Genomic DNA, 13,022 nt, shown 5'->3' on the forward strand with positions numbered 1-13,022 from the left:
TAATTCTAAATTCTTGAATAATTTCCAGCCGTTAATCATTAATCTGTTATTAATCCTATATCTATGTATTATACATTCAAATCCATTTATATTTTCCCATGTTTAAAAAAAATTCACCCGACCAATGTCAATTAATTCTATTATTATTATTATTACTACTATTCTATCATTTCCAAAAGACAAACTTTATATATTCTTGAATTCTAAAATTCAATTGTTATTATTAGGGGCCCGAGGAAACAAATCATAATCATCTTTCTGCTGCTACTTATTAGAAGATCGTATCACTTTCCATCATCACCAACTATATATTACTGCCATTTTTATTATTCGGCGGCACCTTGTCCACCATGCATGTTACATCTTTTATTTTAATATACTACTACTATTATTCTTATCACATTTCTATTATTTTAGTGCATTTTGAATTAATTTATAGAAATCTATTTAATCTAAAAATACATTTAAAAAAAAAAGGTAATTTACATATATAAAAAAGGAAACTATACTTTTTTTTCTCTTTCTCAAGTCATTAGGTCTGAAATTCTTAATTTTGTTGGACAATAAAACTTTTTTTTTTTAATTTTACTTGAGTTAAAGTTAGTACATAACAAAAGTAGTAAAGTTTGTTTTAGTGTTATTTTTCTCTATTTAAAGATATTAAAACTCAACCTATTCTCATGTGGGTTTGTTAAGAGAAAAATTCAAAATAGCCTATGACAATTATTTCGAAAGACAACGAGGTTTTTGATAAAAAAAAAATTCAATTCAGTCTCTGACAATTACTTCAAAAGAACAACGAAATTTCTGTACAAAAAAAAGTTAATGTTATTTTTTTTGACATAGAGACTAATTAATCCAAAAAAAAAAATTAAGAGCAAAATTAGATTTTTTTTTTAGCCTCGTTGTCCTTTCGAAATAATGATCGAATAGGATATTCACTCTAAGTAATTCTTAGAGCACATGCTAACCAAACTTTTTTTGGTTGCTTCTCCTTATCATCAAAGGTGCATAGCCTAATATTTGAATAATCAATATTAAATTTGATTGGTGGCCAAGAAAATTATTCCTTCAATTTTTGATTGTGCGTTCCTTCATCAACATAGATGAATTCTTATTCAATAATTCTGGTCAACATTACTTTTTGGGAAAGAAAACATGAAAATTATATAAAATCAGAGCTCCTTTATAAACAAACTAGTTTAGGGGAAGACCTAATAATAAGCTCAAGTGATTAGACTAATTAAGGGGAAAAATTAAACATTCAAATCATCATAATTTGGTGTAACCTCATTTTAGCATTTAGAGTATGTTTTCTTAAATTTTGTTCCCGTTTGGTTCCTCATGAACTTCTTAAACTTTTAAATTTTTTTTTTTGAAAATATTTAGTAACAAACAAAAAAATTTGTCAAAAACAACTAAAACTTGTTTTGTTTAGTATTCATTAATTATTACTAAAATTAATAAATACTAAATAAGACAAATTTATTTGGACTATATTTTTTTTTCCTAGCTAGTATTACTTTATTTTTTACCCTTGAATCTTATTAGGTATTTTAGGTAGTGTTTGATGGAGAGACTGAGACTGAGAGACTGAGACTAAGAGACAGAGATTCAAATAAATCTCAGTATTCTGTTTGGTGCAAAGTGGGAGACAGAAATTGAAACAAGAATAAAACTCTAATTTAATTTGTATAAAGGGTAAAATTGAAAATAATCAATTGAAATAAAGATATTTTAGGTATAAAATGTTATTAAAGTTTCAGTCTCTATCTCTAAAAAATTTAGTCACATGTGTCCCTACTTTTTGTAGGTACTGAAATACTGAAATTTTATAGACAGAGACAAAAATTTTAGTATCAATCTCTGAATCAATAAACATGATACTAAATCTCAGTCTCTCAGTCTCTGTCTCAGTACCTCACGCTACCTTATAGATGTCTAAATTATATTAATATGACTTCTCCTTAATTATGTAAGCTAGAAGAATCAACTACATGAAAAAGTAATCACAATTTGAGGTTGATCAAGGTGTTGTTTCATGCCATTTATTATTGGTAAAAGAATGGTTAGAGAAGTGAGAATTTTTTTTTTCTTTTTCTCTTTTCATTTCTTTTCTTTTTGGCGTCAAAATTGAGAAGAACCTTGCTCTTTTTACCGGTGTTTTTGTACTGTAGAACTTCCACTCCATGATTGAATTAGTAGACCAATTTCAAGGTCGGTTTGGGCTGGCCCAACAAGATAACTTATTTAAGTAGCCATCATTGTCAATAATATATATTTATTTTCACTTTTTTACACATGGAATCTTGAAATTAACGGTAGCTAAACAAGTCAAGTTCCTCATCTAATTTCTCCAAAAGCGACATGTTATTGGTGGAAACTGCATTTATTATTTAATTATTATATTCTTAACTTTAAGAGTGTATTTGTTTAAATGAGAAGTAAAAATGGAATGAAAATTTTATGAAATTTATGTATAATTTTAATTTCGTACGTAGTTGATGTATGTCACTCAAAAAAATTCATTTTTCACTTTTATTTTATTTTATTTTTTAAGTTCTCTTATGAAAAATTTTACTAAATTAAGTAGATTATTTGTAGTCAAATTAATTTTATTAAGAAATAAAATAAACCCTAAAAAAATCTGCCACAATTTAGTGGCGGTTTAACAGTAGAAGATACATGCACTGCCAAGATTGTTTTCTATAAAAATTAACAAACAACAAAAATATACACAATATTACCATCCACTTAATAATTTCATTTGGTGTTTTATGTGATCTTAAGATTATTATGTCACAACTTAATTCTAATAAATAATCAGATCACATACATATTGTTGCCCAAATAGTTATGTAATAAAACTTTAGTAACACTAATAATAAGATGGCACTATTTACATAAATTGAACGTGTAATAATGCAATGACTTTGAATATATTTCAGAGAGTGAATAGAATGAGAATGTGAATGATTTGGGTGTCCCATCGAAGCATCCATTTTTAACTCTCGAGCCTTGTGCTTGTTTTTGCTTTCCCTCCCTTCACCTTATTATTTCTCTTCTCTTTATTTCCCAAACTCAAATCAATCAATTTCCTAATTTCCTTACTTCAATTGCTGTTCTAAAAGTTACAACTTACTATGGAGAGGAGGGAAACTTTACATGAGTGTGATGTTAGCAAGGTGCAAATTGGACTGTGCGAGTTGTTGGAGGAACACGGACTCTCCGAGTTATGGTAGCACAAGCCACGTGTCGCACGCTAGTGGCTCCCCAGCGACGGTGCCCCTTTAACCCCACAACTCGGACTCCTTGCATGCGTACCCTCATTTTTCCTTCCTTGCTTCCTTCCTCACCCAGTTTAAATAACTCCATCTTCTTCCTCCATGAAAACTTACGGCTGCTTCATCCTTTGAGTTAAAAAAAAATAAAAAGTCCAAGAAATCAAAATCCACAACTCGAACCCAGCGAGCTGTTGATCCTAATTTAAAAAATAACTAATAATCAAAACGGACCCTCCGATTTCATTCACATAAAAGCACAAATCGCATGGTCCGATACGCTTTATGTGAATGTCCAGATCTCCTCTTCATACAAAACGGATTCTTCGATTTGCTAACAAAATTTTAAAAACAATGAAATCGGATGGTCCAACTTCTTAACACCATCTCTAAGAAAAAGTTGTTCTACATATTGGTATAGCACCTCTATAATCCATAACCCGGCACAACACATTCACAGCTTCTATAACTAAAAATATCAGCCTAATTTATGCATCAATTATTCACTTGAAGTGTAGGTAACAATATTTTTTATAATAAAAAACCTAATGATGAAATTTATATTTACAAGATCAACTCAATGTACATTTATTTTCTTTTTGTAAGAAAAAAAATAGGATAAATTGTTTGATCTCTTATTTTATAAGTCAAGGTTATTATTAAACATCTAAAATAAAATTATAAAATACCTAAAAATGTTAACTTATTTAATTAAATTTTTATAGTTATTATAAATTTCATGGAAACATTTATAAAAAATATCACATAAATTAAGAGATCACAATATAACATTACATCAATGTAGTTAATTACCTACCGGGAAGCAATTAACTTCATCATCCATTTACTTTATTGCCCTTTATCACTATGCATTATTAGATAATTCTTAGAAAAAAATAGCATTCATAACTTGATAATATATAGGAATTAAAATCTTGAAGATGTATTATAATAATACCGATAAATATCACAAAAAGTTTTTTTTTTTTTTTTAACCCTTACTTTTATAAGAGCTTATTGAATAACGTGTAACCCATCTTTTATATGAGCTAGTTTAATTTTTATGCTTGATATAAATACCTTCAATTCTAATAAGACATGTGAGTTTATTATTCAAAGTTTGTTACTTGTTATTGGTCTACAAATTAAACAAATGTTCAGCCCTACAAATTTCATATTAAGCATGAATAATATCCAGTCTTAGAATTGATTGGATGTGTTGGATTCTACATGTCCTAGAGAGATACATCATCTACTACAATGTCTTTATAAAATTTTGAATATTTTTCTTTATGAACCAATTTTTAAACCCACTAAAATCCATCATAAGTTTGAATGATTTTTCATCTAATACACTGAAAGGAAAACAAATAATATCGATAGTTTTACAAGAATTTTGTGACGGTTTTAAATTGTCGCTAAACGAATTTACGACACTTTATAGATAACTGTCCTTTAGTTACACTTGATTTAATATATAATAATCAATACTTTATTTTGTTAAAAAATCACTACATTTTATTTCATAAACCTTAGTATTTTATAAAGATTTAGGATTTTAAGTTTAGATACTCATCCGAAGAATAAACAGCTAAAATTAAGCTATTGTGGTTATTATTAAACTCAAAAGAGATGATAAAATTAGACCGAACAAATAAATTATCCTATCTAATAAGCTAATCTTTTAAAGTTAGGTTGTCCTTTAATTTGAGCTTAAGGTCATAACAATTGAACGAATTGATGCCTCAATCTTCAAAATATGCAAGTACAACGATATAATGGGTAGATTGCAAAATCAAACAAATTAAAACAAGTGTTGATAAGATAAGAATGAAAATGAAATATTTTTTTCGTGGTCCCCATTTAATATAACAATATATAGTAGATGACATAGTTATGGGTTATTTTTCTAGCTAGGGTTGGGTCCAAAAATGAGTGTTTTTGCATGTGAGTGAAATGATGTGTGATGAGAATTTAGATTATGTATAGAGCGAAGATCTTGGGTTATAGGTTTCTCTTTAAGTGGATTATAGGCTTCGTTCTCAGCCGATAAATTGTCATCATGTCTCAACCAAGGTAACACACGCTAGCTTTCACCAACTACGTCTCTTCTTTCCTTTAATTCAATTCAATTAATTAGGGATTAGAAAATGGAACCACCCTTTTGTTTATCGTCATCATGAGATGAAGAGCACAAAACAAAAACACTATTTATTTCCTTTTTCTCTTCTCTTTTAAATTCCATTATTATTATTTGTTTATTTCTTGAGACAACTTTTATGCGCATGCATTTGTGCCTAGGTAGTGCCCTTATTAGGAACATCAACACATGTTTTTGGCTTAATTATTCTGTCGATTTTTATAATTTTATTAAATTTTTAATTAAGTCTTTATTTATTTTATTTTTTATTAGATTCGTATACAACTAGTTTATAATGCAATTCTGAAAATAAAAAAAAAATGGTTATAATGTCTTTTCCTAAAAATGGAATAAAATAATAAATCATGCATGATCTCATATATACACGCTTAGAAATTAAAGGATTCTTTTAACGTATTGGATGGTAGGAAGTACCTTTTATCATTTTCTTTTTAGCTGTATTATCTATTTCCAATTATTGTCCAATATTATATATTGACCAAAATTTTCATATTATCTTATTCTCTTCAAAAGTTGTTAAGAGTAAATACTTATTATGATAGTAATTATATGATTATAAATTTCAACAAAAAGAAGTACTACGGCATACTTATCAGTGTATATCTTTTTCCAAAGTTACAGGAGCTAGAGAGCTGGAAGCTAAGTAGAAACTATGCATACTTTAATTTTATTCTATTCAAACTTAGGGTGGCTTTCCTTAGGGATTTAATTTCATTTTTCAATATACATAGCTTCTTCCTACAAATAAAAAAGTTTGGGTCAGTCCAAGTTTACTTAGCACATTTATGTAATGATTCATATATACTACGAATTGCTATTAAAATTAAATAATTTTTTTTTTTACCTTAAATAGTTATGGATGTAATATAGGAATATACAAATATGGAACATTAATAAGTCTTGAGAGTAAAAGGTGGGCTCTAGTAGCATGAAAGCCTCAACAGTCTTGGGTTAGCATTCTGTTTGGTCTTTTTTTATTAGGCCTATATATAAACTTTAATTGGATCAACCATATATTAGTACACAATAATTTAGTGTGCGGTTTCGGAGTCAACCCATGTAAAAGGTCAACCTAATTATTACAAAAAAAAAGGGGTCAACCTAATTAAACTTTTTTTTTTCTTTCGCACCATATCCCCCATTCCGACACGTCAATGACTAATCCATCACGAATCTGAGCTTCATTTAAGGGTTTGCCGCTAGCCAATGGGTTACTACATACACAAGGCAAGATTCAAATCTCCGACGCTTGTTTAAACGGACTAGTAAGTTAACCACTAGACCAACTCAACTTGTTAACCTAATTAAACTTTAATAGCTCTATACTTGGATGGCATGATTTCTCTAAGAAGAAGTAGATAACATGATTTCTCAATTTTTTGTTTCAATAATTGCATAATGTTTTGACACTCAAAGGAGATAGGAGCACAATACAAGAAAAATCAAGCCACTCAAAAAGAATGAAAAAAAAATAAAATGAAAGGACCATTGCATAGAAAACCAACTAGAAATCAAATTAATAAGCATAGTGAATAACAAAAGGAAAAGACCATAACACCGTTTGAATCAAGATGGTTCTATTTCTGCCTGGATGATTAATTTGAAGTGAGCCATCTTCATTTTTGCAACATCGATCTTCAAAAATGTTAACACACTCATTTGCTGTATCAATTTATGACTAATATAAAGATGCCACCTTCAGTTAAAGGTCAGTGGTCACAGCCACCTAATTCTCCAAGCAATATTTGATTAACCTAAGTATGTAGCCCTTTCTTAATTTGCCTCTTTCCTAGGTAGCCCCACAGCTACCTTACCCACTCTTGGATGTCTACTTTGGCCTTTTAGATAGCCCTTTATAATGTTTGATTCTTTTCTAGATAAAAAAAAAATGTTTGGTAAACTCATTTGTTAAATTTACAGATAGCATAGATATTAAATTCTAAATTTCTAACTATACATTTGATACAGAGATTTAATTTTATGATTTTCAAATAGTAGATGAATGATTAAGATTTGACGCTTATACTATGAACATCAAAATCATGGGTCAATTTATCATTATATCAATACTATGAATTCATGTCTAATGGGTCATATCTCATACTTAGATATGGCAATGCAGGTTAGTATTATAGCGCACGTAAATATTGAACATTGTTTCACGTTATTAAGTAGGGAATCAGAACTAAAACTGAAATAATGTTGTCAAGAATTAATTAGATTACATTTATTTAAGAATATATCAAATTTTTCACAACGATATAAAACGAAACAGATTACTAGAGAAAGCCATAAGATATAAGATTTCATAGCAAAGTTTTCCAGTTCATTTAATTACTGGCCAAGTTGCCACAAATATCTTGGCACTGGACTTACAAGGCATACAGATATTAGATAATACATAACCAAACTTTGAAGATTGCAGTTTTTTTCCTGAGATCCTAAACAAAGATACTTACTTAGCTTCTAGCAGAACATTTCACAGCATACATGTTATTATTTACATAAAACTCCAGAATGATAAAGTAAAGTCCTTGTTGCATTTTAATTTAATTGTTGCTAGATGTAAATGTAGTAGCTACTACACTTGAGACCATGGAATCCACTCCACACACATTCTTACCCCTGCAGATCTTGTAGTATCCATCCTCTCCCCAGCTCTCTCCCCATGAATTCTTGATGATCCAGAATGGCTTGTCCTTGAAGCGAATGGGAGCATATCCGGCCGCGCCATAACCCACTAGGAGCACGCCATGATCCAGATTCTTGCCGCAGATGTAGGGGCATGAGACTCCCCCTATGTATGTCTGCATGAATATTGCATTGATACCAACTGTACCAAGCAAAGCAAAAAACAGAACATCAAACTTTGCCAAACACAGTTCTTCAGATGAGGAAGTAAGGAAACAATTTAAGATTAGGTACCTGCAAGAGGGCCATGCTTCACTAGATTTGCAGCAATTTGGTCTTCATCAAGGGAAACCACACTGAAATTTGCAACCGTAGCTGCGACCTTGCTCTTGTCGAATTTGCAGGTCTCGTCTCTTCCAGTGTAAGGATAGTCCTTCTCTGTCTGTACTCCTCCAGCCTGGAGTATGTAGTCAAAAGCATTGTTCATCAACCCACCATTGCAGCCTGCGTCACATGCTCCATATTCTTCTGGATCACACTGCAAGTCATAGATTCATAGCTGTTAACTCAACTTCAAACCACAACTATGTAAATCCATCAAATGACCACCTTGTGTTCTATTCTAAATCATGTCAGGAAAACATTAAGATCTTAAATCTTCATAATGATTTCTTATATGTTGATTCACTCATCAATCATCATGGTTCTAAGATAAGCGGTATATCATATAGCAGGTGCTGGTTAATTTTACTATCTGTGTGGGAATCTTTTGTTAAAGGGTAAATTAAATCACATCAATTTTTCAGATTACACACAATACCTCTCAATTTGCAAGTTAGTTTATAAAATTTATAGTATGTAGTATTCTCTAATCTCAAAAAACATATCAATGTAATTAAACATCATAATTGATAACCACAACGATTTCATGAAAATTTAAATAAGCATATGAGGACGAACCACATGGTCACAGTCTACAAGCTGTTGCTCACTAAGGCTGACAAGCTCTCCGGTGGACAGATAATGAGCTCCTTCCAAAGCTCCAGTCGTGCTAAACGACCAACATGAACCACAAGAGCCCTGAAAACACCATCATCAATAAGAGTTAGCCGAGCAGGGGTCATCAATCAAGAGAAAATTACCAACACCAACATGGACCACAAACTTTTGTTACCTAGCTAGTCATGTTTTCAGTCCAGTACACATATGCTTTTACTAAGAGATTCAGAAAAATTTAACATAAAAATAAAACTTAGGTTAAATTAGCATGATCAAATATTTTTGGAAGTGCTTAACTGAAAATACCTCCAACTTGACATTTTGAGTTAATACTTAATACTTGAAAATTAGACTTAACCAACCTATATACTTCAAATAAACTTTATCAATAAACTAAAAAATTCAGATAAAATTTTAATAATAACAACAGTAATAATAATAATACGTACGCACCTGGTTCTTGACTGGACTAACTACGTACCTGGTTCTTGACTGGAGTAACAGCTCCCTTGTCACGCCAATCGAAATTCTCTGGAAGATCGCTCGTCGGCAGGATTGGAGCCTTGTTAGCGCTCGACGGAAGCCGCAGCGGCTTCAACCCAAGGTACTGCCTCTTGAACTCCTCCGGCGTCAGATCGGAGAATTTCGTGACACCGTGCTCCGCCGACGGATCCAGCTTCGCGTGCAGCTTCGCCCTCCTCAGGTTCGCCCTACATCGCACCGATCAAACAAAACCAGTTACAGTGACAACTCTCAACTAACAATACCAGAAAAATAACCGTCATCTGACGAACTATATTCATTCAGTCACGTGCTATAATAAGAAACATAAACATGTAAGCTTATTCGCCAGATCTACGATATAAAGCATCGATTTATTCTCTAACAAACTAAACAGAAGTTTGTTACTGAATTAAGTCACGTGCTTAATAACAGTAGAGATTGGAGTAACTAACTGGAAGACGCCAAAGCGGTAATCGTGCTCTTCTTGAGTGGCATAAGACTTTCCGAACTTAGTCTTGAAGGTTGTGAAGTGGTGCTCGGCGTTGAGCATGTGATGGTCTCCATCGGTTACTTGACGGATCAAGGGATCCGCTTGGTCGTCGACGGCGGTTGCGACGGCGGCGGCGAGGAGGAGGAGGAGGAGGGAGAGGCGAGCCATTGTTTGGTCAATGGAGATGAGAGTGGATTGAAGATATTTTTGGAATCCGTGGGGGAATTTAATTAGGGGTTGGGTGATGTTAGGTTGGGACACGTGGAGATATGTTATTGGTCGGTCGCTTTCTGCTCCATTGTGAGTTCAGTCCTCACATGATCACTGCCACGTGGCTCTTCTTTGTTCATCCATTCTTTCTGTGCAAAGGTGTCATCTTTGGGTTTTGATATTTTCCAATTCATAATGTCATTTTAATTATATTAAATGCAATATAGACTAGAGTAACTTTATAATCAACTAATTTCTTTTAATTTTAGCATCTTTAAATTTTCATGTAATTATGGTGTAATAATTAATTTTTTTCATTCCTTAAATATCTATAAACATCAATATATGGATATAAGATTAGATCCTCTTCTCTAGATAATAATTAAACTTGTTTTATTTTATTATTAGAATTAGATAGATTTATATCTCCTAATACTCATAATACATAACAACTTTATTAAATTCTGGACAGCATGTAATTAGAAAAAAAAAATGAATAATTCTACATCATTGGATGAAATCTCACACCATTAAAAATATCATTAATAGCTATTTGATGGCTACAAATCACAAAAGTTGCTCGTCCTCTAACACTCCTCATATATAAATATACCGTCTCATGTTTATTGTTTATATTTCTCATCATATTATTTTTATGAATAAGTATAGGAAATTAATTTTTAATTAATTAATATTAGTAATGTTTTATTGTCAAAATACCTTTCTTAATTTTTTTTTTTGAAAAAAAAATATTTGGGGTTTAATATTTAAAATTTTATATGTAAATGTAATTTTAAAAGGTAGTCTATTTATATTGACTAAAAATAATTTCGGTTTGCTAATGAAACTCTATTTTTAATTATATTGCTTACTGCCTCTCATTTGAATATATTATTATCAATTTAAACAAAAGCAATACATTGAAAATCAATATTGATAATGAACTTTAATTATTGCACTAATAATATAAAAGTTTTATATATTGTCGTTCCATTAAATCTTATTATTTGGTACTATATTTAAATAATAACTATAAAAATATATAATTAACTCTCTATATTCATCAATATAATGCGACAGTGGTATAGAAAAGTTATACTATAAGTTAAACACATAAGAAATTAAATTCTTAGTTTATAAGTAATTGTTTTGGTACAACAAAACTTTCGTCCTCACGTTGCACAAGTAAAGTGCCAAATGTAATTTAATATTGAGAAAGGAAAAAATATCTGCATTCTCCACTAATATTAATTTATTTATCCAAATCCTGATGTTCTATAACATTGCAAATTATAGGCGAATACTTTTTTTTTTGTATAATTATTATAAAATTGAGGTTTAAAGAGTGTTCATATTTGTATTAGTAAAGCAAAAGATCTCAAGGTTTAATTACGAATTACTAAAAATTTGATGCCACCATGTTTGATTAAAGGTAATTACTTTATTGGTTCCTATAGTTTTACGAAATTTTTAATTAGGTCCTTATATTTTTTTTCCTTTTAATTGAGTCATTGCACCAATTTTTTTTTAATTTGGTCCTTACGCTTTTTTTTTTCTTTTATTTAGGTTTCTATACCAATTTTTTTTTTCAGTTGAGTCCCTATAAAATTAAGTCAATTAATACTAAGAGGGACTTAATTGAAAAAAAAAATTAATACAGGGACCCAATTAAAAAAAAAATATAGGAACCTAATTGAAAATTTCACGAAATTATAAGGACTAACAGAATAATTTAACCTTAATTAAATTATATAAGCTTAATTGAGCTTAAATTGATGTTATATATATACATAATAAGTTAATAACAATCTTTTTCAATATACCGATATATATTATGTACGTTTTTGTATTGAAGCTAATAAGTTTAAGTTTAGATATCAAAAGTTCGTTCACTTATTGTATGTGTCTCTTTTGCATGAATTTCTATGCATTATTATTATGTTAATTTTTTTGCTACCAATTTGTCGTTGCATTTCATTATCTTTCAACGTCCTTTAATTTAATTAAATATTTCGATCCTAAAACCAAACCCTATTCAATGTTACGTTTCTAAGCTTCTTATCTTTTCTTAATATCTTTACTTTAAATGTCTTTATCAATCAATTTTTTAAAGCCACCTTTTCCACACGCAAGTTGCTTCATTTTATAATAATTCTTTGATTCTTTCCATAATCTTCCGCATAAAACAAGTAAATTTATAAATTCAACATAAAATACGTGCCATTAGCTTTGGAATCAAAGGATAGAGATGCTTTAATTTCAAAGAATTGGAGCTAATTTGATTCCAAATCCTGCTTTTTCTGTTTTTTCCAACTTCCATCAGTGACGATTGTTTTTTCTGTTAATTAATATATATATATTAATTAACATACTCAAAAAAATTTGATATATTAAGGTTTGAGGTGTATGTGGGCTTAAATTATGAGAAGTATTTATGCTTTTAACTAAAAATACTAAATAGTATGTCTTTCTCCAAGAACCATGGTAAGATAGAAGAAAAGGAGGGGAAGGAAAAAGGATTATTTAATATTAAAAGATGGAAAATTTGTATATTAAACAAGGCTTGGCATGCCCCATGCCTCTGAATAATCAAATTTATCGGGTTTAAAATTTTAAATAAAAAAATAAAAATAAAAAAGGCATGGCAGTCCACGAGGACATATAAATAATTATGCTATTAAATTCTACATAAATATCATCGTTTTGAACCAATATTTAATCAGTAATAATTTACTCTCATATTTTT

At 30.1% G+C, this 13,022-nt stretch overlaps 1 protein-coding gene across 1 annotated transcript; it reads right to left on the bottom strand.

Annotated features, from left to right (window-relative positions):
- Nucleotides 7,719-10,287, bottom strand: LOC107645286 (cysteine proteinase 15A). Its single transcript, XM_016349274.1, has 5 exons — nucleotides 10,029-10,287; nucleotides 9,554-9,782; nucleotides 9,034-9,153; nucleotides 8,368-8,611; nucleotides 7,719-8,275 (listed from the first exon to the last, which is right to left on the bottom strand). Exons 1-5 carry the CDS (start codon nucleotides 10,232-10,234, stop codon nucleotides 7,992-7,994), a joined length of 1,083 nt encoding a protein of 360 aa, XP_016204760.1. The 5' UTR covers nucleotides 10,235-10,287; the 3' UTR covers nucleotides 7,719-7,991.

Source organism: Arachis ipaensis, chromosome B06, assembly GCF_000816755.2.
Source record: "Arachis ipaensis cultivar K30076 chromosome B06, Araip1.1, whole genome shotgun sequence".
Classification (NCBI taxonomy): Eukaryota; Viridiplantae; Streptophyta; class Magnoliopsida; order Fabales; family Fabaceae; genus Arachis; species Arachis ipaensis.

What these genes read in the sequence shown, in the direction of transcription:
- LOC107645286 (XM_016349274.1), bottom strand. Translation starts at nt 10,234, where the DNA reads ATGGCTCGCCTCTCCCTCCTCCTCCTCCTCCTCGCCGCCGCCGTCGCA. An exon ending in TACCGCTTTGGCGTCTTCCA is followed by an intron (nt 9,783 to 10,028) that starts GTTAGTTACTCC and finishes GGTGCGATGTAG; the next exon opens with GGCGAACCTGAGGAGGGCGA. An exon ending in TTACTCCAGTCAAGAACCAG is followed by an intron (nt 9,154 to 9,553) that starts GTACGTAGTTAG and finishes TGGTGTTTTCAG; the next exon opens with GGCTCTTGTGGTTCATGTTG.